We start from the raw sequence: 25,539 nt of genomic DNA, 5'->3' as shown, positions 1-25,539 counted from the left end.
TTCTTGATTTTGCCTCTGTCCTGATAATAATAGGGAAAAGGTTAGGGTGGCAGTAAAAAGAAAGAAAAGGCAAAAGTGCTCAAAGGAATAGAGAGAGAGGAAAAAAAAGGAATGTGGATTAAAAAGACCAGGAGGGCTCAGTAGTGGGCAGACTGTGGAAGGACAAAAGAATTACCTTCTAGGGGAGCTGAAAAGGGCACAGAGCTCATTTGGGTGATTTGGAAGATCTCTTTTTTTTTTTTTTTTTTTTGTTGGCTAGGCAGTGGGGTTAAGTGACTTGCCCAGGGTCACACAGCTAGTAAGTGCTAAGTGTCTGAGGCCAGATTTGAACTCAGGTCCTCCTGAATCCAGGGCCAGTGCTCTATCCACTGCACCACATAGCTGCCCTAGAACATCTCCATTCTTTAGGGTGTTAATGAAATAGAGTTTTGGAGTTGATATCCCTTAATATTAGTCTGTAGCCTTTTCACTGGAAGTATAGATTAAGTGGAATTATCTTTTAATGGAGAAGCATAAGAGCTCAGAAGCCATAAGACCAACAATAGGGAATTAGATTTTGTTGAGGTGCCAAGTATCAGGTTGGAGTTTTAACAGGCTACCATATGTCTTTTTTATTCCTTCTTTTAGCTTTGTATTTTGATCTTTGCTATAAGAAGTTCATAGTATAGACCCACCAACAAACTATTGCAGTAATTGAGGCATGAGATGATGAAGGCCCACACTAGAATGATGACAGTGGGAGAGGAGAAAAGGGGGGCATGTTCAAGAGATACTGCAAAGGTGAAATCAACAGGCCTTGGCAATAGTTTGGGTGTGGCGGGGGAGAGAGGCGGGAAAAAGAGATAGGAATCCAGGATGACTTCTAGGTTGCAAGTTTGAGGGACTTTAAAGATTGTATTGCACTCTACAGTGGGAGTGGAGGATGGGTTTAAGAGGAAAGATAAATGAGTTCCATTTTGGACATGCTGAGTTTAAGATGTCTACTGGACCTCAGTTCTAAATGTCTAAAAGGCATTGAAAAGGCCAGAATGGAGTCAGAGGGAAGGATAGACAAATTTGAGAATCATCATGAAGATGATAATTAAATCCATGGAGCCTATGAGATCACCAGGTGAAGTAGTATTAAAAGGAGAAGAGAAGAGGGCTCTGGACAGAACCCTGAGGGACACCTGCAATTAGGAGGTGTGATTTGGATGGGGATTCAGCAGAGACAGAGAAGAAACAGTCAGCACAAGAACCAGAAAAGACTGATGTCCCGAAAACCTAGAGCATATCAAGAAACAAGAGATTATCAATAGTGTCAAAGGCTGCCGAGAACTCAAGAAGAATGAGAATTGAGAAATGGCCATTGGGTTTGGCAAGTAAGAGATCATTAGTACCTTGGAGAGAGGAGTTTCAGTGGAATGAGAAGGTCAGAAGAGGAGAGAAGTGGAGACACCTATTGTAGATGGCATTTTGAAAAGATGTAGAATAATAGTTATCAGGAATGTAAGGATCAAGTTAGGGTTTTTGTTTTGTTTTCAGAGTGGGAGAGACATGGGCATGTTTGTAGGCAATAGGAAATCAGTAAAAAGGGAGAGTTAAATGAAAGAGTGGAAGTAACAGAGGGGGCAATCTGTTGGCAGAGATGAGATGGAGTGGGATCATTTGAACAAGTAGAAGGGTTAGCCTTAAGACTATCAGTTATAGAATGATGTTGATCTTTATTAAGAGAGGTAGTTTCTCATGATAAACTCTCTATACAGATAAAATCAGAGGTCCAATCAAAACAAAATCAAAGAAGTTCAAATAAATTAATTCTAAACCATAGTTATCCTTTTTACTCATTATGATTCTTCTCTGAGCATTAAATATTTGCCGCTTATTTATGAGAGACTTAGAAGTTCATGAAAGAAGCTAGGCTGCTCAGACTATCATTGACACAAACTTTAATTTGTAAGTTACTGTTTTGGATTTTGCCCAAGTGTTGGTAGTAGCTCAGTACAGTTTATATTTATTGGCTTTTTCTGGCCTTAATAAAGGATAGAATCTGGCCCTATGAAGTCATTTGATATAGGAAGAAACTTTCTACCAATGTAGTTTGGTTCCTTTTGTACAGTGACTTGCCAAAGGTTTCATAGCCAGAATATATCAGAGGCAGAACTTGAATCCAGATCTGCCTTCAAGGCCAATTCTCTGTCTCCTACACCATACTACAATCTTGTCAAAAAAATAATAATGGGTCGCACCTTATTGGTCAGGCAGCTTGTAATTTAACACATGAATGGACATAGGAGCTGTTAATGGCTCTTTTGCCTTGAAATGTGGTTCTCATTTTTCTTAAGGCTTTGGCAAGGAGAAAGACCATCTCTTCATAAGAGACAGGAGCAAAGGAGAGTTTGAAGAATAATGTTTAGGGAGCAGCTAGGTGGTGCACTGGATAGAGCTCTGCCTTGGAGTGAGGAGGACCTAAGTTCAAAATCTGGCCTCAGACGCTTGACACTTACTAGCTGTGTGACCCTGAGCAAGTCAGTTAACCCCCGATTGCCTGAGCAAAAAAAAACAAAAAAGAATAATGTTGAGTGGATTTGAGGTGTAGAATTCCAATAAGGACAAGGTTTTGTTGTTTTTTTGTTTTTTGGGTTTTTTTTTTTTTTTTAAGTGAGGGAGAAGAAGGAGCTCAAGAATAATAAACTGTTTTCTTGGTAAAGTGTGAGGTGAGGTCTTCGGTAAGGGGATGGGGATGTTATCCTAGGAGACTTGAGGAGAGAAGAGATTTTGGACAGATGGTGTGTGAAGTCTTAAGGAGTCAGTTAAGGAAGAATAAAAGGATTCCTAGCAGTGCAAGCCAAGTTGAGTTCAGATAATATAATTAGTAGACCCAGTCAGCACAGTTGTATGACTTAGGGTTTTGGATGCAGTTAGAGCTTGTTTTTATAAAAAAAAAAAATAAACACCAAATGTGTTGGTTTGTCATTTTAAAAAAAATTACAAAAGGAAATAATTCTGATGCCTGAGAAACAACATTTTTAGTTAAATTGAATGTCACTATTTTAGTTTGTGCCTTTTAGAGGAACAAAAAAATATTGATGGAGAAGCTGTCTTCAGAGAAACCCATGAACTTGCCAATAATCCATCAATACTATAGGAAAAGTCTATAGCTAGACACTTATTTTCACAGTTCAATCTCTTCTAAATTGTAAAAATTAAATTTTGTTTAGTATATACATCAAAACAAGAAGGAAGAATTCTTTATATTTCATTTATGAAAGACAACTGGGAAAATTTCTGATATCACTTTTAATGTATTGGTCATTTGGTAGTACTGCAAGTTTTCAAAACCACGTATGGACTGAAAGCACTGATGCTTCTTTGTTGGTCGGAAAGTTTAACTAGCACCAGGTTTTCTGAGAATGCTGAACATTCGTGTGACTAACTGGCTGTACTTAGTGACAAATGATGATATACTGTTAGGTCTTTTCAAGCTTACCTTTTTTAGTTCATACAGTGAATGCTTTTATTATTTTTAAGAGATTCTTATTTTAATGCCCTTAGTACTTTTTTCTGCCCAACTCACAGCAGGTAGCATTTTCACTTCATATCCATCCACCCTGGAAATCTTGGAACACCTTGTCATCTGCCCTGCTGCTGCCCTCCCTTCCCCATCTGGAACAGCATCATTTTCCGGACCAGAGACCATGACTCCTTCCCTGGGTGAGTTAATCCACTCATCTTTGGAACTCCACTCTGGGTCTGAGCTTGTTTGGCCAGTGAATGCCAGCTTACCCAAACGACTATATCTAGCTGACCCCAGACCGTGTTTCACATCCATCTACTCTGGACATCTTGGGATATCTTGCTATCTGTCCTATTGTCACTTGTATAACCTCCTCACTTCTCCTTCACTTCTTGCTTGGAGAACAGTAATCAAATCAGTACTACCATTGCTTCTGGAAAGGGAATGACAACTGCCCTATGGTTCCATTCATCATTCCTGTGACTTCCCAAACAAAAACTGTCTTCCCTGGCCATTACTACCCTATATGTGTTGTCTCCCTCTTTTAGACTGTAAGCTCCTTAAGGGCAGAAACTGTCACACTTCTGTACTTGTATCCTAGAACCTAGCACAGTACCTGGCACGTAGGAGATGCCTAATAAATGCTTTTTCATTCATTCAATTCATTCGTTCATTAACTTATATCAGACAAGAATTACAAATTTGAATATTAATTTCACTAAAGTATTTTTGCAGACTTTAAATATGGGATAGAGAATATATGCCACTTTTTGTATCCCTGCATTTGATAACGTAGAAGGAAAACTTTCTTGTTTCCACTAATTGAACACATTCTTTTAATTCCCAAGACTGTTCACATATCTTTTTTTTTTCTTCCTTGCTTTTTAGGAGAATAATTAGAAGCCCTTTATTTAATTAAAAGCTTTCAAACTTGGCAAAGGCATTCATCTTCAATGAGAAATGAATCTACTCTCTTTTGTAAAGAAAATTTTTCTTACCACAACCATTATACAGAAGTCAGTCTTCTCTTACTAGTGATTAAAGCTTTATTTTTTAATTGTAAAGGGCAAAGAAGAAACAAACATTCAAAGGGTAGAAAATAGCCGGTGACTTGATGGTTTCAAAAGAACCTTCTAAAAATCTTAAGTTTTACTCTGGCGTGTCTGGGAAGCGAAAGATACTGACACATTTCATAGAAGCAGTGAATGAGAAATAGATTCTTACAGAGTAGGATAATCCATGCTTTTTGCCCAATGTGACAAGGGCCTATACATCTGACCATCCACAAAATCACTGTGTATGGTTTCATGTTCTGATTAGTTTGTTAACTTTTTCCTTTCAGTTTTCAGTCTTTGTAAAACCATGTATTTGTTAGAATCTTCTGGAATGCTTAGTTTCAAATTTGGTAGCTTTGATAATTTTTAATTTTTTTGTTTGTTTCAAAGCAAATTCATGTTTTCCAACAGTAGAAAAAATGTTTTTATCTTATTTATTATTTTATACTAGCCTAACTTCAAATAGTTGACAGAGTTGATCTTATACTTTGTTGTATTATAACACGAAATTTGGAAAATAACTCTTCCTCTCTATTTGTGAATAATTGAAAAGGGTTTGGTTTTGGTAGGAGTATTTTATATTTATAAAAAAATGTCTGATACAAATGGTAATATTATTACTGAATATTAATATTCTTATAAATCAGAGTTATTAAAATAGTTAACTTTTTCTTTGTCATTAGGATTGACTGTGGCACCAACTTGATATTAATGGTTTCACTCACTCTATTTCTGATTGTGTTAACTCCTTTTTTAAAAAACCTCTCTCCCTAAAAGGGGAAAGTGGGAAGAATTTATTGTTGGAACTTGCTCTTTCTCTCAGCTATATAAATATAATACAAGCAGTGAGATTTCTGAGAAAATAAGGATACCGATGAATTTTTTTTGCACCCTTTAGTTCTGAATTAGTTAACACCCTGATTTTAAGATTGAATTGTGTTCTTGGAGCTACAGTGGGAGAGAACATAGAATTGGGAATTAATATTCTTAAATTATAAATTTATTTCAATAATAATGGCTAATATTTATATAGTGTTTTTAGGTCTGTAAAGTGTTCTCTGTGTCATATGTACATATTATATATTCATAATTTCACAATAACCCTGGGAGGTAGATGCTGTTAATATTCCCATTTTACAGATGAGGGAACTGGGGCAGATAGAGGTTAACTGGCTTGTTCAGGGTCTCACAGCTAGTAAGTGTTTGAAACAGGATTTAAATTCAGGTTTTCTTTATTTCAGGTCTAGTGCTCCCATTCTAATATACCACCTAGTTTCCTCTAAGGCAAAAGAAAAAAAAATTACAAAGACGAATCTCCTAAAATCTTATACTTGGATGTAAAATATTAGGACTTTTTTTTTTGATAGAGAAATGGCATGAACATAAAATATTTTTGAGAGGGTAAATTTGACCTCTTATACATCGTATCTAGTGTAATATGTGATTAGAATGATTTTTAGCATTGATTTTTAAAATTAATTTATTTTGATTTATCAACAATCACTTCCATATGCTTTTGAGTTTAAAATTTTTCTTCCCCTTCCTCCCTACCACTCTCCCCAAGACGGCGCACAATCTGATATAGGCTTTACGTATACATTCTTATTAAACATATTTTCACATTAGTGATGTTGTAAGAAAGAATTAGAACCAATAGGAAGAACCACCCAGAAAGAGGAAACAAAACTCAACAGAAGAGGAAAAAAATAGCAAATAGTATGCTTCGATCTGCATTCAAATTCCATAGTTCGTTCTTTGTATGTGGGTAGCATTTTCCATCACGAGGGCCTTTGGAGATGTTTTAGATCCTTATATTGCTGGGAAGGGTTAAGTTTATCAATATTAGTCATCACACAATGTGGCTGTTACTGTGTACAACGTTCTCTTGGTTCTGCTCACTTCACTCAGCATCAGACCATACAAGTCTTTCCAGGTTTTTCTGAAGTCAGCCTGTTCATCATTTCTTATAGCACAATAGTATTCCATTACATTCATATACCACAACTTGCTCAGCCGTTCCCCAATTGATGGGCATCCTCTCAATTTCCAATTCTTTGCCACCACAAAAAGAGCTGCTATGAATATTTTTGTACATGTGGGTCCTTTTCCCATTTGTATGATCTCTTTGGGATATAGCCCTAGAAGTGCTATTGCTGGGTCAAAGGGTATGCACATTTTGATAGCCCTTTGGGCATAGTTCCAAATTGCTCTCCAGAATGGTTGGATCATTTCACAACTCCAGTAACAATGCATTAGTGTTCCAATTTTCCCACATCTTCTCCAACATTAATCATTTTCTTGTTTTATCACCCTGGCTGATCTGTTTAGCATTGATTTTACCATTGATTTGTGTAATAGACATATAGGTGAAAGTTTGAATTAATCTGATTTTTATTAATTAGTACATATTTCCCCATTATACTTTCAGAGTTTTTAATCTTTATTTTTTCATTAATCTTTATATCGCTCTCTATTTCCACCAAATAGTAATTTGTCTCCCAGACGTTTTTGTATCATGAGACAACATTCCCTGATTTGTTTTTTGTAAATTTGGGTCCATAAATAAAAACACACCCTTTGGTTTGATACAGTATACTTCTGTTTGCATTAAAATAGTGTTCATGATCTTGATTGAGGCTCAGGCTTCACACATTCTCCATTCCTGTCAGTCTGCTAACTCTTCCCCATATATGACATTCTATCTCCCACCTCTTTGCCTTTGCACAAGTAGTCTCATATATCTGGAATGTTCTCCTTCCTCAGTTCTGCCACTTAGAATCCCTTCAAAGCAAAACTTGGGTTAACTCCTACATAATGCCTTTCCTGTGTCCTCCCTCTAGGTTCCTGACCCCCCCCCCCAGTTACCTTTTGGTAATTATTTTATATTACTTTGTATACATTTTATATTTACTTGAGTTTATTTGCATCCTTCAATAGATTGTATTACCATTGGACATGTGATTCTGCAGGATTTCACTAGAATTGTTGTTCAGTCGTATCAGGCGTGTACCCCATTTAGGTTTTCTTGGCAAAGATACTAGAGTGGTTTGCCATTTCCTTCCCCAACTCATTTTCCAGATGAGGAAACTGAGGCAAACAGGGTTAAGTGATTGCCCAGAGACACATGGCTAGTAAGTGTCTGAGGTTATATTTGAACTCAGGAAGATGACTTTTCTGGACACAAGGCTCTGTACTTTATCCACTGCACCACTTAAGCACCAGAATTGCTTTGCTCTAATGCATAAAGTATTTATTCCTTCATTTGTTTTGAAACTTTCAATAATTGTTATAAAGTAATTCTTTCTCTTACCTTTGACAAATGAACCATATATGGAATTTGTTGTCATTGGATCATTTCCAAGTGGGTTGTATTTTTAACTGGTCATAAGAGGATTTTTCAAGGGTAATACAAATTTAAATGAGTTGAGAAATTGAACTAGATGGTAAATGTGGTCTAGGTACAAAATAAAGGACTCATTTGTGGGGTCTTTTTATGGTATAAATAAAATTACGCCATGTGAGGATCATTTGAAGGAATAAGAGACGTTTAGCCTGGAAAATAGAAAATTTAGGAGTGTTAGGTAATTGTCATTTGAAGAGCTCTGATATGGAAGAAGGATTAGCTTTATTCTATTAGTCCTAGAGGACAGAATTAGGAGTAATGGGTGGAAGTTAAAAAGAAAGATTTGGGCTTAATCCTGGGGAAAACTTTTGAACAGAGCTCTCCAAAAGTGGAATGGTAGTGGTTTATCCCTTACTAGAGATCTTCATGGAGAGACAAGATGACTACTTGTTGGGTATGATGTAGGAGGATATTCTTACTAATGTTTGGGTTGCACTAGATTGGCTTCTTAGTCAATCTAGATTTTTGTGATTGTGTGAAATGGTTATGGGTTTTAGTAATTCTATCCAAAATAGAGCTAAGAACATTGAAGAACACTGCAAAGTGGAGGTTATAAAAAAATAAAATTATTTTAAAGCCCTGAATATTTGAACCTTTCCTCTTCTATTAAGTATTCACCGAAGACAAACCTAAAGGATCATCCTACTGAAGTCTTCCCCGAGTTTCATTATAGATGGGAAACCTTATCTGAGTTACTCAGTCCTGTAGAATTCTACTAGCTAGTTTGGTAACTGCAGAGAAGGACTAGCCAGAATGAAGACATATCCTAGGTAACTAGATTTCCTTCCTTTCTTCATTTCCTTCTCTCTTCCTCCCCTTCTTATCTTAGTTTCCTCTCTCATCTTATCTTGGCAAATTCTTTTTTTTTTTTTTTTTGGTTATTTCAATTCTGTCAATCTTCTGTTAAGTTTCTTAAGAACAATACAGTATTTATTGAGGCTCCCTCAAAGCAAAATCACTCCCCACATTGGGAAATAATGATAAATATCTTTTTCAAGACTCCCTTTAAGGGGCAGCTAGGTGACGCAGTGGATAGAGCACCAGCAGTGGAGTCAGGAGAACCTGAGTTCAAATCTGGCCTCAGACCAAATACTTGACACTTACTAGCTGTGTTACCCTGGGCAAGTCACTTAAACCCAATTGCCTAAAAATAAGAAAAATTTAAAAAAAAAAGACTCCCTTTACTATCCTATTTGTCTTGGATAAGATTTCCAGCAGACTATAGAAATTTACTTAAAAAAAAAAAGCAAAATTACTTTTTGTATATAGTCTAGTGGGGGGCTGGGGGAGCCACTGAACTAGTTCAGAAAACCCAGACTCTAGGCCTGATTTTGCCATTACTTTGCCTATATGGCGCTTTCTCTCTCTGGTCCTCAGTTTCTGCACCTATAAAATAAAAATTTGATAATTGCTATGGCCATTTGTAGCTCTACAATTCTGTAACTTATTCTTGATTCTAATAATAAAAAAACTGATCTTTGGTTTTTTTTTAAGGCAATTTTCCAATTACCTGAATCCAAAACTTCCTTTCTTCCTCTCTCATCCATCCTATAATGCTTGCTATGAGTCAACAATGTGATACCATAACCAAGAAAACTAAGCAATCTTAAATTTCCAGGGGTCCAGGACTAGGAAGGTGATAGTTCCACTATACAGTCTTATCATATCTGGAATGTTGTGGTAACTCAAGAACACCACCTTTCAAGAAAGATACTGATACATTCAAGAGTATTCAGAGGACAGCAACCAATAAGGCCTTAGGTTCATGCCATATGATCAGTTGAAGGAACTGAAAGATGGTTGGTATGAAAAAGGAAAAATTTAGAGGAAGACTTGATAGTTGGGATTAGATTTGTTTTGCTTGAACCCAGAGGGAAGAACTGAGAACATTGGTGGAAGTTGTAAAGTGGAGAATTTAAGTTTGATATAAAGAAAAACTTTATAACAATTAGAGGTACACATGAGTGGAAGTGCCTTGGTACTTGAGGGAGGGAAGGTAGTGAGTTCTCCCTCACTAGAATTCATTTAGCTGAATTTTGTTCCTGTGATTATTCAGATCTAGGTTGATCTTGATGACTCCTGCAATCCCTTCAAGCTCAGATTCTGTAATTCTTCCTTCATAAGATTTCTTCATTTCCTTTCCTACTGCAACCATTTTGGTCTAAGCCTCCTTCCTTTTCACTCTCTCTCTACCAGATTCTTCCTTCCTGCCTACAATCATGCCCAGATATGTCTAGTTTTAAAAATGTTCCCTTGATCCTTCTACAACATCCATTTACCACCCTATGGCTCTCTTCCCATTCACTTCCAAGCTTTTCACAAAGTGTTATCTATATCCAAAATCTTCAGTTCCTCACTACTCATTCTCCTATTCCCTTGCTGTTTGGCTTATGTCCCACCACTTGACTGCAACTATGCCCTCAAAGGTCACCATTGACCTCCTAATCCCCATTATCCAGTGGCCTTATTTTAGTTCTTCATCCTTTTTGTCCTCTTACCATTTGATGTTGACTTCTCTCCCCTTTTGAATACTTTCCTTCCTTGATTTCAAAAATAAACTCTACTCTTCGTCCTTCTCTTGCCTTTCTAACCACTGCTTCTCTGTCTCTTTCACTAGCCCTTCATACTCTTCCTGTCCCTTTAAGCCCTATTTATTGTCCATTATACTTGGCAATTTGATTCATTCCCAGAGCTTAATTTATCACTTTTATTCAGCCAATTCCCATTGTATTTGAAAATAATTTTATGGAAAGAATTTGAACCTGTGTCGGATGGGTGTCATGGTGGATAAAATGAAGGACTTGGGTCAGTTAGGAAGATCACAGTTCTAATCCTGTGTCAGATACTTACTAGCTGTGTGCCCTGAACAAACCATTTAACCTCTCTCAGACTCAGTTTCATCATCTGTAAAATGGTAGTAATCATGGCACCTGTCTTACAGGATTTTTGTGAAGATCGGATGAAACAGCATATAAAGCATGTAATGAACTTTACAAACCTTTAAGTGCTCTATAAATACTAGGTATTATTATTAACTGTTATTTTACTTGGCTAAACTTAAGAAAGAAGTAGGTTAGAGATAAGTAAAAAGTCCTAGAAGATAGATGAGACACAGATTTTTGGAGCTAGATGGAAACTTAGAAGCAATTAAGTTCACTCCCCTAGTTTTAAAGATAAAGAAACTGAGGTGCAAAGAAGCTAAGCAACTTGCCCAGGATCACGCGGCTAGTATCTGAGGTAGGATTTGAACTCAGATCCTCCTGACCCAAGTCTACTGCCCTATTCAACTGTCACACTGCCTCATATAAGAAAATAATTTTTTAAATATTTAAACTTGAATTTAAGGAGGAAGTGGAATCTCACTGTTTCTTTTAAATTAGAGGAGTATAATTATTTTTTAAAAATGTTTTATGTTGATTTCTTTTTACATCCTCTTGGTTTCCAAATATATTATTCTCCCCTACCCAGGGAACTACTTCTTACTCCTATGTATTTGGTTTAATTCCCTAGATAGGGAAGTCCTGAGTTCAAATGGGGCCTCAGATACTTACTAGCCCTGTCATCTTAACTTCTATTTGCCTCAATTTCCTCAACTGTAAAATGAGGATAATAATAACACCTACCTCCCAAAACTGTTGGGAAGATCAAATGAGATCATATTTGAAAAATGCTTAGCACATTGTCTGGCATATAATAGGTAGTATTAAATGAAAGCTATCATGATTATTATTTTTATGGTGCTGGAGTTGAGCTTTAAAGGCACCTAGAAGATCCCAAGGGGCAGAAGTGAGGAGAGAGTTCATTCCAGGCATGTGAAACAGACAACCTGTGTAAAGAGGTACAGGTGCAGAAGGCGAGATGAAATGCTATATGTACTGTAGTCAAAAGCAGAGGTGCCAGTTTGACTGAAAGGGAGAGTGTGTATAGAGGAGCAGTCTGTAATAACCTGGAGAGATTAGAAATGGTTTTAAATGCCAAACTGAAGAGTTGGTATTTTATCCAAGAGGCGTAGGGAACTGCTGGAGCTTTTTGAACAGGTGTATGACAGAGTTATACCTGCACTTTAGGAATATCACTTTGTTGCTTATGAGGAGGATGGATTAGAAAGGGGAGAAACTTGAGGCATAGAGGCCATTTGGACTACGTCCTGGCAAGAAGTGATGAGGGCCTGTGAGTAGAGAAAAAGAGACTGATACAAGAGATGTGTAGGTAGACTCAATAAGATCAATCACCTGATTGGACGTAGCGTATGAGGAAGAGTAAAGAATTGAGGATGACACCAAGATTGTGAACTTGGGGTGTAAACTGAAAATATAAATAGATAGAGAAGTTTGAAAGAAGAATAGGTTTGGGGGTTGGATGGGGAATGAGTTCAGTTTTATACAACTTAAGTTTGTGATACTTAGGAGACATCCATGGGAAATGTCCACAAGGTAGTTGGTAAGGGGGCAATTAGAACTCAGTAAAGTCTAATCCTTCCTCTTGACAACTTTTAAACAGATAATTGTAAGTTCTCTCTGTAAATCCCTGCAAATCTCTTCTCCAGTTTAAAAATCACTATTTCTTTCAGTTGATCCTCAAATGGCATGAGCTTTAGCCACCTCATTTTACAGATGAGGAAATTGAGTCCCATAAGAGGTAAGGAACCTGTCCAAGATTACACAGATAAGGAAGTAGCTGAGTGAGGATTTGAGTTTAGGTCCTCTAACTCTAAATTCAGCTTTTCCCCCCACCATACCATATTGCTTGAATTATAAAGTTAGATCATCTATATTTGAGCCCCATCCACCTTCCAGTCTCCAGATGCTCAGTGCCATTATACTACCTTTCAACTGGCCAAAGCTACCCATCTTACCCAGAATTATTTATTCCAGAAATGTGCCACGATTCAAAACTACCATTTCTCCTCAATTTTCTTCTCTTTCCATTCAGAATTACCAGTCAGCTGATGTCAGCTAGACATTAAAAGAGTAAGATGAACGTGGAATTGAGTAAAAGGGGTTGGAGTCAGATTGCATTTATAGTGCTTTCAATTATTCTAAACTGCTAAGTACTGCAGTGGACCTTCTCCCAGTATTCTCGCAGATATACGACATGTCTGTGATGAATGGAACACTCCAAAGGAATCAAAATGACAAAGAGCAGTAGAAAAGACTCTTCTTGGTAGGTTTAAGTAGGCTCTAGCACATTACTGACAATACTATATAAAAGAAATGGCAAGAAAGACATCAGTGATGTGTGTGACAGAGTAAGGAGGTATACAAGTCATATGTTAAGGGTAAAAAGCATCAGATAGCTTGTGAAGGGTGAGTGTTACTTTGGTATGCCCCTGTGATATCCAGGGAACCAAAGGGAGGCCTCCAGGACATTGAGTGAATTCTCTATAGAAAATTTGTGGAAAGACACGTAAAGGTGAAAAAGCAATGTGGGAGGTTTCATTCTCTTGTCTCAGTGAGTCCCAATTCCTGCACACTATTCACAAGAATAGTGTGAGCATCTGTTTGCATTCAATGTGATTGTAGAATATCTACCTCGTGATGCGTATAGACAGTATGTTAAATCTGCTTAATCTAGTAAAGCTAACATGGGAGTTAGCCTTAATAGGTCTTTCTAGTATTTCTACTCATCTTTCCCCTGCTATGTTCCATTTAACTTTCTTATGCCCCTCTCATGGTTAAACAGGAAATGGGAATAGTTATGTAATGGTATAATTGCCCTCTCAAGAAATTTTTTTCCTTAACCATCCATTTTCGTACCACCTAAATCTTTACCTGTTTTTGTTTTCTGTTTGAGGAAGTCCTGGTTTCTGCCTCTTTCCTGATCAATAGCTTACCTGGGCATAGTGAAAAATAAACTTTTCATTTAATTATTTCCGTAGAAACCATCTCATATCCATTGCTTTTCAAAGAGACACTTTCCTGCTACTCCTTAAGGATATTGATTCAAGGGTTATTTTTACTCAACACTGTTTTTTTCTTATTTGTTTGTTTTTAGGCAATTGGGGTTAAGAGACTTGCCCAGGGTCACATAAGTAAGTGTTATGTGTCTGAGGCCGGATTTGAACTGAGGTCCTCCTGAATCTAGGGCCAGTGCTCCATCCACTGTGCCACCTAGCTGCCCCTATTTTTTGATTTGTATGCTGACTTTAGAACCATCATGCAACTTAACTATAAGTTGATGGCAAAAGACTGATTACTTGATTCAAGTAATTTGTACAAAGTTCTTTATCCTGTTTGGGGTAGCAGATTTCAGGGAGTTTACAGAAAAGATAGATAGGCTCTTATGAACTAAAATTCAAAAGGGGAAGTGAAACCAAGAGAGATGGAGGGTCTAAAGAATGACATTCAACTGATAATAGGTCTGATAAGGAAGAAAGATACAGAAGCTGTGTAAAAGAACATCTGATCATCTGTTTAGAGCTGATCTAGTGCAACCCCTTTGTTCTATATATAAGCAAACTGAAGCTTAAAGAAATTAAATGACTTGCCCAACATAACACAGGTAGCTAGTAGCAGAACCCAAGATACAAACCCAAGTCTTCTGACTCCATTGCTCATGTGCCTTCCCCTACTTATCAATCAGTTTGCTTGTTTTTGGTTTGTTTTTGTTGTTGTTGTTTTGTTTTTAAGATGAAACAGAAGCAGATAATAGAGGATAACTAAAAGAGTGGCAAAAAACACTCAGATATTTAAAAGTTCTAAATCTCAATGAATGGAATCTTATAATGAATGCTAATGACACAAAAAAAGTTCTTTAGCTTTTTTTAGAGGCAAAAGGAACAAAAACAACTGCTACTTGAGGTGGATAGGTTGATAGTAATGAACAACAGAAAAGAAGCAACTTTATTTTACTTTTCTTCTCTATCAATGATAATAACCTTCAGCTTGGGAAGAATGTCAGGAATAATTAATGGAAAATTGAGACCAAGAGTAAGTGAGGAGATAGTAAAAGCATTAAATGCCATAATGAGTTCAACCCACCAGGCCCAAATGAATTTTATCCCATGGTACTGAAAGAACTAGCATATGTTACTGGTAAGCCACTCATAGTAACTTTTGAAAGAGCGGATGAGATACCATAGGACTGGAGTAAAGGAGATGTTACCCTGAATTTCAAAAGAAGGAATGGGGAAGTCTACAAACTGTAGAGTTATGAGCTTGACTTCAGTTCATTACAAAATGCTGGAATATATTTTTAAAGGGATAGTTTGTGGGCAATTAGAAAGGGAAGTAGCTATCACTAAGAAGAAGAATAGCTAACATTTATATAACACATATGACATTTATATACCAGGCATTGTGCTAAACAGTTTACAATTATTATGTCAAGTAATATAATAACACAACAACCCTGGAAGGTAGATGCTATTATTATCCCTGTTTTACAGATAAAGAAACAGAAGCAAACAGTTTAAGTGACTTGTTCAAGGTCACATTGCTAGTAGAGTGTCTGCAGCTGAATTTGAACTCAGGTTTTCCTGACTCCAAGTTTAGGGCTATGTCCATTGCACTACCTCATGGCTTAAGAGACAGCATGGTGTCAAAAACATGTCATAGCAGACTAACTTCATTTTTCTTTTTGACATTTCTTAGCCTGTCAGATCAGGAAAATGTAGACAAGAGAGTATAACTGGATGTCTTTAAAGTATTTGACAAAATCTTTCAATATTCTTCTTTGAAGAAAAGAAACATAGGCTATATGTCTAGGTAGCTTTGGAACTTGTAGAATGATTGGACCCAAAGAAAAGTCATAAATAGCTTGATGTCAAGGAAAGTTTCTAATCAAGTATCCTAGAGAGCTATCAGTCCTTGGCCTTGTGCTTTTCAATATTTTTATCAGTCACTTAGATGAAGAAATAAATGATATATTCATCAAATTTTCTAATAACAAAAGTTGAGCAGGATAGTTCATAAAAACATAGATTTAAAACTGGAAGGGACCTTAGAGGTTAACATAATGAGTGACAGATTCATGATCCTGAAATTCTTGACAACTAGAATGATGGGCCTCATCTAGTAAGGTGAAATTTAATGTGGTTAAATCTAAAGTCCTATACTTCAGTTTTTTAAAAAATCACCTTTTCAAGTATGAAATGGGGTATTTGTGAGTGATATTGGGGAATTTTAATGAATTGCAAGCTCAATATAAATGAACAGTTTGACCCTAAATTCAACTCAGTAGACATTTATTGAACAACTAACATGAAAAGACTCCTGGAAAGATGATGAAATAAAAGTTTTTAGCCAAATTTGACTTTCTGTCCTTATACATCAAAAAATAGTAAGAAATGAGCCAAATGAAGTAAAAGAGCAGTAATGAAAAAGGGAGAAAGAAAAGAAATTCCTGTAAGGTAATCACCACAGAAAATCATAAAGAAAAATAGCAAAGGGCAGCACTATCTACTACCTGCCTTAAGTCTCCAGTCCAGGCACCATACTTCAAGTTTTGTGCTTTGGGACTCCAATAGCTACTGTCAGAATTTGAAATTAACTGCAGGAAAACTAGAAAAGAAACAACTGCCCATCAGTTGGGAAATCACTGGACAAAAATGGCATATAGATATATGTAATGGAATATTATTTGACTAAAGAAAAATGAATATGTGAATTCAGAGAAATATGCTACAACTTGTATGAATTGATACAAAGCAAAGTAGCAGAACCAGGAGATATATAGACATATATAATGTCTATAACATTGTAAACAAGAATAGCACTAAAAGGTAGTAAATCTGTGATTCAGTTTTCAACCTAAAGAACTAATGATCATGAATATCTTTCTCTTCTCAGGAGGTGTCAGGATCTGTAGATGCAAAATGTGTATGTTGTCAGACAGGTGCTCTTGGTTCTGATGAAATGTTATTGATTTGTTTGTATTAAGGGCGGCTGTAATGGGGTTAGAAGGAATAAAGACTAATATAAAATCAAAAACAACAATAAAACTTAGACCAGAGGCCTTTGCCAGCCACCACTGAGTCTGTCAGACCTTTTTTCTTGGTCTAACCTTAGACCACTCAATGAGCTCTTTTGTCAGTGATTTAAAGAGCTACTAAGTTGTTTGTTGTTGTTGTTGTTTTTTATTTGGAACTAACAGCATATAAAGTATAAAATGCCCAAAGGTTTTTTGTGTTGGTTTTTTTAAAAATCCCAACCCAGCATATTTCCCAGTTGATAGGCACCCATTTCTTTTCTAATTTTCTTGCAGTTAGAGACTTAGGAAATGAGCAAACAAACCAAAAAAAAAAAAAAAAATCCTAATACAACGAAGAAAAACTGTGGGGTGATAGAATCCCAGGACATAATTCCAGAAGAAGAGAGTAATTTTACAGTAATTATAGCTAGAAAAAATGCCAAAAAAAAAAAGAGAGAGAGAAGTGGAATAGTTAAAAGGAGTGGAATATACCTTATAACATTAATATGGGAACCTTAGCTTCTCACTAGACATTTTGGAAAAAAAAAAAAGTATGGCAGAAACAGCACTCAAACATTCAATAATTCTATCAGAAGTATTAGGAAAAAATCAAACAAGAAAAATTAGAACACCATGCAAAATATTTTACTATCAAAACCAACCTGGAAAACAGATTTAAAGAAAGAATCTAAGACTCCCAGAAGAGGAATGGAAAATCTAAATATTGTATTAAGACACTAAAAGAATTTAGGAGGAAGAAGCAAAGAAAAATTACATTTCAAGTAACTAAAAAATACACAAAATATCTGAAAGTTAATTGACTCAGGACTTAAATAAATGCAAAATACTCTTTTCAGAAATACAGGAAGACTTAAGAGCCATTCATTCATTACTCACAACTGGGCCATACCACCATGATGGAACTAATATAGTATGTCAATTTGTTTACAGATTTAGTGTTAAACTAATCAGACCACTAAGAGGTTACTTTGTAGTATTAGACACAATAGCAACAAAATTAATTTGGAAGAACAGGAAGTCAAAAATGCCATGGGAAAAGATGAAAACTTTTAAGAATGGAAGGAGTCTTATATCACAAGAAGTAGTCATCAAAACTGGTATTAATTAAAACATCAAAAAATAGAACAGAAGAGACAAGCAAGACTCTGTTCTGGTCAGACCACTTGTAGTAATGTGTTCAGGTCTGAAGACCAAATTTTAGGAACAACATTGACAATCTGGAGAGCAGACTTAAGAGGACAACAAGCTGGTGAAAGGGCTCAGAGACCATGTCTTGTAAGAATCAATTAAAGAAAGGGGTAATGTTTAGTTAGGATAAGAGAACACTTAAGAGGGTGTTCTGATAAGTGTTGTCAAATATGTGAAGGCCTATCTTGTGGAAGAGGGATTAAATTTGGTCTTTTGGTCCAAGAGCACAAAACTAGGAGCAATGAGTAGATATTGTACAAAGATTTAAGTTTTATGTAAGGTAAATAGAGCATTTTTTAAAATTTATTTATATATTTTTAATTTTCAACAATCACTTTTATGAGGTTTTGAGTTCCAAGTTTTCACCCTTTCCCTCCACTCCCTCCTCCCCAGGATGGCATAAAATCTGTTATAGGTTATACATGTATGAGAATATTAAATATATTTCCACATTAGTCATGTTGTGAAAGGAGAATCAGAACAAAAAGGAAAAACCATAAGAAAGAAAAAAACAACAAAAGAAAGGGAAAACAACATCCTTCAATCTGCATTAAGACTCCATAGTTCTTTCTCTGGATGTGGATAGTATTTTCCATCATGAGTCTTTTGGAATTGTCTTAGATCATGGCGTTGCTCAGAAGAGCTAAGTCTAACAAAGTTAGTCATTGCATAGTGTTGCTGTTACTGTGTGCAGTGTTCTCCTGGTTCTGCTCACTTCACTCAGCATCAGTTCATGCAAATCTTTCCAGGTTTTTCTGAAGTCCGCCTGCTCACAATTTCTTATGGAACAATAGTATTCCATTACATTCATATGCCACAACTTGTTCAGCCATTCCCCAGTTCCCCTCAATTTCCAATTCTTTGCCTCCACAAAAAGAGCTGCTATAAATATTTTTGTGGATATGGGTCCTTTTCCTGTTTTTATGATCTCTTTGGGAATACAGCCCTAGAAGTGCTATTGCTGGATCAAAGGGTATGCACAGTTTTATAGCCCTTTGGGTACAGTCCCAAATTGTTCTCCAGAATGTTTGGATCAGTTCACAACTCCACCAACAATGCATTAGTGTTCCAATTTTCCCACATCTTCCCCAACATATATAATTTTCCTGTTTTGTCATGTTAGCCAATCTGAAAAGGGTGATGTGGTACCTCAGAGTTGTTTTGATTTGCATTTCTCTAATCAATAGTGATTTAGAATATTTTTTTCATATATCTATAGATAGCTTTAATTTCTTCATCTGAAAACTGCCTGTTCGTATCTTTTGACCATTTATTAATTGGGGAATGACTTATATTCTTATAGACTTGACTCAGTTCTCTATATATTTTAGAAGTGAGGCCTTTATCAGAGACACTGGCTGTAAACAGTTTCCCAGTTTTCTACTTCCCTGCTTATCTTGGTTGCATTGGCTTTGTTTGTGCAAGAGCTTTTCAATTTAATGTAATCAAAATCATCCATTTTGTATTTCATAATGTTCTCTATCTCTTGTTTGGTCACAAATTCTTCTGTTCTCCATAGGTCTAACAGGTAAACTATTGCTTGCTCTCCCACTTTGCTTATAGTATCTAAATCGTGTACCCATTTTGATTTTATCTTGGTATATGATGTAAGATGTTGGTCTATGCCAAGTTTTTGCCATGCTGTTTTCCAGTTTTCCCAGCAGTTTTTGTCAGATAGTGAGTTCTTATCCTGGAAGCTGGAGTCTTTCAGTTTATCAAACAGCAGATTAGCATCAACTGTTGTATCTTGCATCCCTAACCTCTTCCGCTGATCCGCCACTCTATTTCTTAGCCAGTACTAAGTAGTTTTGATGATTTCTGCTTTATAATATAGTTTTAGATCTGGTACGGCTAGGCTACCTTCCTTTGCATTTCTTTTGATTAATTCCCTTGATATTCTGGACCTTGTGTTCTTCCAGATTAATTTTGTTATTGATTTTTCTAGGTCTATAAATACTTTTTGATAGTTTGATTGGTATGGCACTGAATAAATAAATTAATTTAGAATTGTCATTTTTATTGTATTAGCTCTGCCTACCCATGAGCAATTATTTAGATCTGACTTTATTTGTGTGAAAAGTGTTTTATAATTGTGTTCATATAGTTCTTGGATTTGTTTTGGCAGGTAAACTCCCAAATACTTTTTATTGTCTACAGTTACTTTTTTCTTTTCTTTTCTTTTTTTTGGGGGGGGGGGTAAGGCAATTGGGGTTAAGTGACTTGCCTCAGGTCACACAGCTAGTGTCAAATGTCTGAGGCTGGATTTGAGCACAGGTCCTCAGAGGTGGTGCTCTATCCACTGCACCACCTAGCTGCCCCCTACAGTTACTTTAAATGGAATTTCTCTCTGTCTCTTGCTGCTAGGCTTTCTTAATAACATATAGAAAGGTCAGTGATTTATGTGGGTTTATTTTATATCTTGCAACTTTGTTAAAGTTGTTAGTTATTCAAGGTAGTTTTTTAGTTGATTCTGTACAATTTTCTAAGTATACCATCATATTATCTGCAAAGAAGGATAGTTTTGTTTCCTTTTTGCCTATTTTAATTCCTTCTAAAGGTAACATTTCTAGTACAATATTCAGTAACAGTGGTGATAATAGACATCCTTGTTTCACTCCTGATCTTATTGGAAATGCTTCTAGCTTATCCTTATTGCATATAATGCTTGCTGATGGTTTTAGATAGATGCTACTTATCAAATTTTAACTCCATTGATTCCTATGATCTCCTGTGTTTTTAACAGGAATTGGTATTGTATTTTGCCAAAAACTTTTTTTGCATCTCTTGAGATAATCATGTGATTTCTGTTAATTTTGTTATTGACATGGTCAATTAAGCTGATGGTTTTCCTAATATTAAAATAGCCCTGTATTCCTGGTATAAATCCCACCTGGTCATAGTGTATTATCTTGTTGATAAGTTGCTGTAATCTCTTGGCTAATATTTTATTTAAAATTTTTGCATAGGGAAATTGATCTATCATGTTCTTTCTCTGTTTTGGCTCTTCTTAGTTTAGGTATCAGCACCATATTTGTGTCATAAAAAGAATCTGGTAGCACTCCTTCTTCACCTGTTTTTCCAAATAGTTTATATAGTATTGTAATTAATTGTTCTTTAATTGTGTGGTCAAATTCACTTGTAAATCCATCTGGCCCTGGAGATTTTTTCTTATGGATTTCATTGATGGCTTGTTAAATTTATTTTTCTGAAATGGGGTTATTTATTTTTTTTCCTCTTCTGTTGATCTGGGCTATTTATATTTTTGTAAATATTCATCCATTTCACTTAGATTGTCAGATTTATTGGCATACAATAGGGCAAAATAACTCCTAATTATTGTTTTAATTTCTTCTTCATTGGTGGTGAATTCACCTTTTTCACTTTTGATGCTAGTAATTTGGTTTTCTTCTTTTTCTTTTTTTTAAATTAAATTAACCAAATTTCCATTTGGCCAATTTTGCTTTTTAAGGAGTTGTTTAATCAAAGATTTATCTATTTTATTGTTCGTTTGTTTTTTTTTTTCATAAAACCAGCTCTTAGTTTTATTTATTAGTTCAATAGCTTTCTTAATTTCAATTTTATTAATCTTTCCTTTGATTTTCAGAATTTCTAATTTGGTATTTAATTGAGGATTTTTAATTTGTTCTTTTTCTAGCTTTTTTAGTTGCATGCCCAATTTTATTGATCTCCTCTTTCTCTATTTTATTCATGTAAGCGTTTAGAGATATAAAATTTCCCCTAAGAACTGCTTTGGCTGCATCCCATAAGTTTTGGTATGTTGTCTCATTATTGTCATTTTCTTGGGTGAAGTTATTGTTTCTTGCTTTCTTGTTTAACCCACTCATTTGTTAGGATTAGACTATTTAGTTTCCAATTAATTTTTTGTCTATCTTTCCATGGCCCTTTATTACATGTAATTTTTACTGCATCATGATCTGAAAAGGATTCATTTAATATTTCTGTCTTTCTGCATTGGATTGTAAGGTTTTCATGTCCTAGTACATGGTCAATTTTTGTGCAGGTGCAGGTGCCATGCACCACTGAAAAAAAGGCGTATTTCTTTTTATCCCTATTCAGTTTTCTCCAAAGGTCTACCATATGTAACTTTTTAAAAAAATTCTATTCACCTTCTTGTTTCTTGTTTATTTTGTGGTTAGATTTAACTAGTACTGAGAGGGGGAGGTTGAGGTCCCTTACTAGTATGGTTTTACTGTCTGTTTATTCCTCTAACTCCCTTAACTTCTCTTCTGAGAATTTGGATGCTATACCACTTGGTGCCTTTGTGTTTAGTGTTAATATTACTTCATTGTCTGGGGTACCTTTTAGCAAGATGTAGTTTCCTTCTTTATTTCTTTTAATTAGATCTGTTTTTGCTTTTGCTTTGTCTGAGATCAGGATCGCTACCCCTGCTCTTTTTATTCCAGATGACGTATTTTGGGGTCTCTTTCAGGAGATGATCACTGAATTCTTTCAGTGACTATTTTACCCTCTAATTCTAGGATGTCAGGGCAATTTTCATTGATAATTTCTTGAAAGATGCTGTCCAGGCTCTTTTTTTTGATCATGGCTTTCAGATAGACTAGTAATTTTTAAATTAGCTCTCCTGGATCTATTTTTCCAGGTCAGTTATTTTTCCAGTGAAATATTTTACATTTTCTTCTATTTTTTCTTTTTTTTTTTTTTTGATTTTGTTTGACTGACTCTCGATGTCTCATACAGTCATTAGCTTCCACTTGCCCAATTCTAATGTTTTATTCAGTGAGTTTTTCTACCTCCTTTTCCATTTGGCCAATTGTACTTTTTTTTAAAATTACTTTATTTTAATTTATCAACAATCACTTCCATAAGCTTTTGAGTTTTAAATTTTTCACCCCCTCTCTTCCCACCTGCCTCCCCAAGACAGTGCGCTATAAGGCTATACATATACATCCCTCTTAAACATATTTTCACATTAGTGATGTTGTAAGGAAGAATTAGAACCAGTAGGAGGAACCACAAGAAAGAGAAAACAAAACAAAACAGAAGAAAAAAATAGCAAATAGTATACTTCAATCTGCATTCAAACTCCATAGTTCTTTCTTTGGTTGTGGATAACATTTTCCATCATGAGACCTTTGGAGATGTCTTAGATCCTTGCATTACGGAGAAGGGCTAAGTCTATCAAAGTCAGTCATTGCACAGCGTGGCTGTTATTGGGTACAATGTTCTCCTGGTTTTGCTCACTTCACTCAGCATCAGTCCATACAAGTCTTTCCAGGTTTTTCTGAAGTCGGCCTGCTCATCATTTCTTATAGCACAATAGTATTCCGTTACATTCATATACCATAACTTGTTCAGACATTCCCCAATTGATGGGCATCCCCTCAATTTCCAATTCTTTGCCATCATAAAAAGAGCTGCTATAAATACTTTTTGTACATGTACTTTTCCCATGCCAATTCTACTTTTTAAGGAGTTGTTTTCTTCAGTGGATTTTTTTTTCCTATTTGGCCAATTCTTTTTTTTAAACAATTGTTTTGTACATTCAATTTTTGTCCTTCCTTTTCCAAGCTGTTGACTCTCTCTTGCATACCTCTTATTTCTTTCACAATTTTTCTTCTACTTCTCTTATTTGACTTTTCAAATCCTTCTTGAGCTCTTCCAAGAAGGCTTTTTGGGCTTGATACCAGTTCATATTCCCCTTTAAGGGTTTAGATTTGAGTATGTTGACAATATTGTCCTCTTCTGAGTTTGTTTTAATCTTCCCTGTCATCCTGTAATAATTCTCTATGGTCAGTGTTCTTTTTTGCTCATTTTATTTACCTATTTCCTGGCTTTTAAAGTTGAGCTCTCCTACTGGAGCACAGGGAGCACTGTCCCAAGCTTCTTTTGCTGGAGTTCAGGGGCCTGGTCACTGGCTTTGTGCCTTGGGGCCTCAGGTGCCGGCCACTGGAGGCTGTAGGTGTCTGACAGCTTACCTGGTGCTGAACTGGGTTTTTTGTGGTGGTGTCTGGTATGTGCTGAGGCCAGGTGGGGTTTTTTTTGCGTTTTTCTAAGGCTGTACTAAAGCACATGGAGGTTCAGCTGCTAGAGGTTGCCTACCCACCCAGGGCTGCACGTGGTAGTTCTCTGAGCTAGTCTGCTGGTTCCCCAGCTATGCTGAGGCGTGTGGGGGGTCCTGGTGTTGGTGTTTGCCTGCTTCCTTGGCTCTGTGGCTTAGGATTTCCCATTGGTTTGTTGAGGTAGAGCCTTCTGCCAGCTTGCTGGGAGGCTTCCTGTCCTAGATGGTTCTCCCCTTTTACTGGAGTGACACAGACCTTATTTGCCAATCTTCTTAGTTTCCTGGATCAAAAGACTGGTCCACTCTGTCTTTTCACTGGCTATTCCAGAATCTGTTCTGGGGTGTTGTTTTATGGGTGTTGGGGAATAAGCATGGGAGAGGGACAGCGATCTACTCCATCTTGGTTCTTGGAAGTCAAATAGAGCATTTACTATGTGTCAGGCACTATGCTAAGAGTTAGGGGTACAAATACAAGCAAAGATGATAATCCCTGCCTTCAGGGAGCTTGTATTGTAATGCTGGAAGACAACACGTAAATATATAGGAGTGGGCAAATAGCATGGTGTGAAACCGTCCGGAAAATAGTATGTCCTTTTGGTTCCAGTCAGGATAAAGTGAAAGCATACCCATCAGGACTTGGAATTCAAAGCTGAATCGGTATGGGCAGGGTGAAGCAGGGATATCAGGTTGATGGCTGGGGTAGAAGCAGGATGGTGTAGAGATGGGTAGGAAGTAAGAAACAGTTTCCTAACAATTGTTACTTTCAAAAAGTAGAAAGGGCAGCCTTAGGAGGTAGCGGGTTTCCCTCACTAAAGATCTACAAGCCAGTGGCCTCTTGTTGTAGGTGTGGAGGGCATTCTTGTTCTGGTGTGTGTTGGGTTCAGTGTTCCCTTCCAACATTGAGATTATCTGATTCTTACCTATGTACTTTTGTCCTCTATTGATGCAGATCACAGCCTATGTTTTATTATAAGCAGTTCTTGTCCATATTCTTCCACAGATCCATAGATCTTCCACAGTGCATCTACCCAAGACCTTGGAGAACTTTTATTAGTTTAGTTGTTTTTGTTTTAGGGTGGGTTTTTTTGTTTTTTTTTGTTTGGTTGGTTTTTTTTTTTTAACAGTTTTTGGTCACCAGTGGAGAACTCGAGCTGTAGTTATCTCTTGCTGTCAGTATATAACTGTCCCTTTTCTTTTATTCATTTCTTCAATGATATCTTTTGTCTATTAGTCAACAAGCAGTGAGTGAACATTTTATTGTACCACTGTGCTAGGCTAGAGGATACAAAAAAAAAAAAAGCAGAAATAATCCCTGCCATCAAGGAGTTCACATTGTAATGGATTAAAAATGTATACAAATAACTGTATAGATACAAGATGTATATTACATACAAGATGGAACTGGAAGATAATCTTTCAGTGAAGG

The 25,539-nt window shown here is 36.2% G+C and overlaps 1 protein-coding gene across 2 annotated transcripts in view; it reads left to right on the top strand.

The window, feature by feature from the left end:
- LOC114052318 (uncharacterized protein C16orf52 homolog B) overlaps positions 1-25,539 on the top strand; it is a 72,598-nt gene that overhangs the window by 26,757 nt on the left and 20,302 nt on the right. Inside the window, exon 2 of one of the 2 annotated variants that reach the window (XM_027874866.1) lies at positions 3,559-3,693. The exons of the other annotated variant lie outside the window; for it this stretch is intronic. Coding sequence (XP_027730667.1) covers positions 3,559-3,693 — 135 coding nt within the window. The remainder of the gene's footprint in view (positions 1-3,558; positions 3,694-25,539) is intronic. 2 annotated transcript variants of the gene reach the window in all.

Source organism: Vombatus ursinus, unplaced genomic scaffold (assembly GCF_900497805.2).
Source record: "Vombatus ursinus unplaced genomic scaffold, bare-nosed wombat genome assembly UNPS02014807.1, whole genome shotgun sequence".
Taxonomy (NCBI): Eukaryota; Metazoa; Chordata; class Mammalia; order Diprotodontia; family Vombatidae; genus Vombatus; species Vombatus ursinus.
The sequence above is the reverse complement of the archived record's forward strand: the minus strand, read 5'-3'. Positions and strand labels throughout refer to the sequence as shown.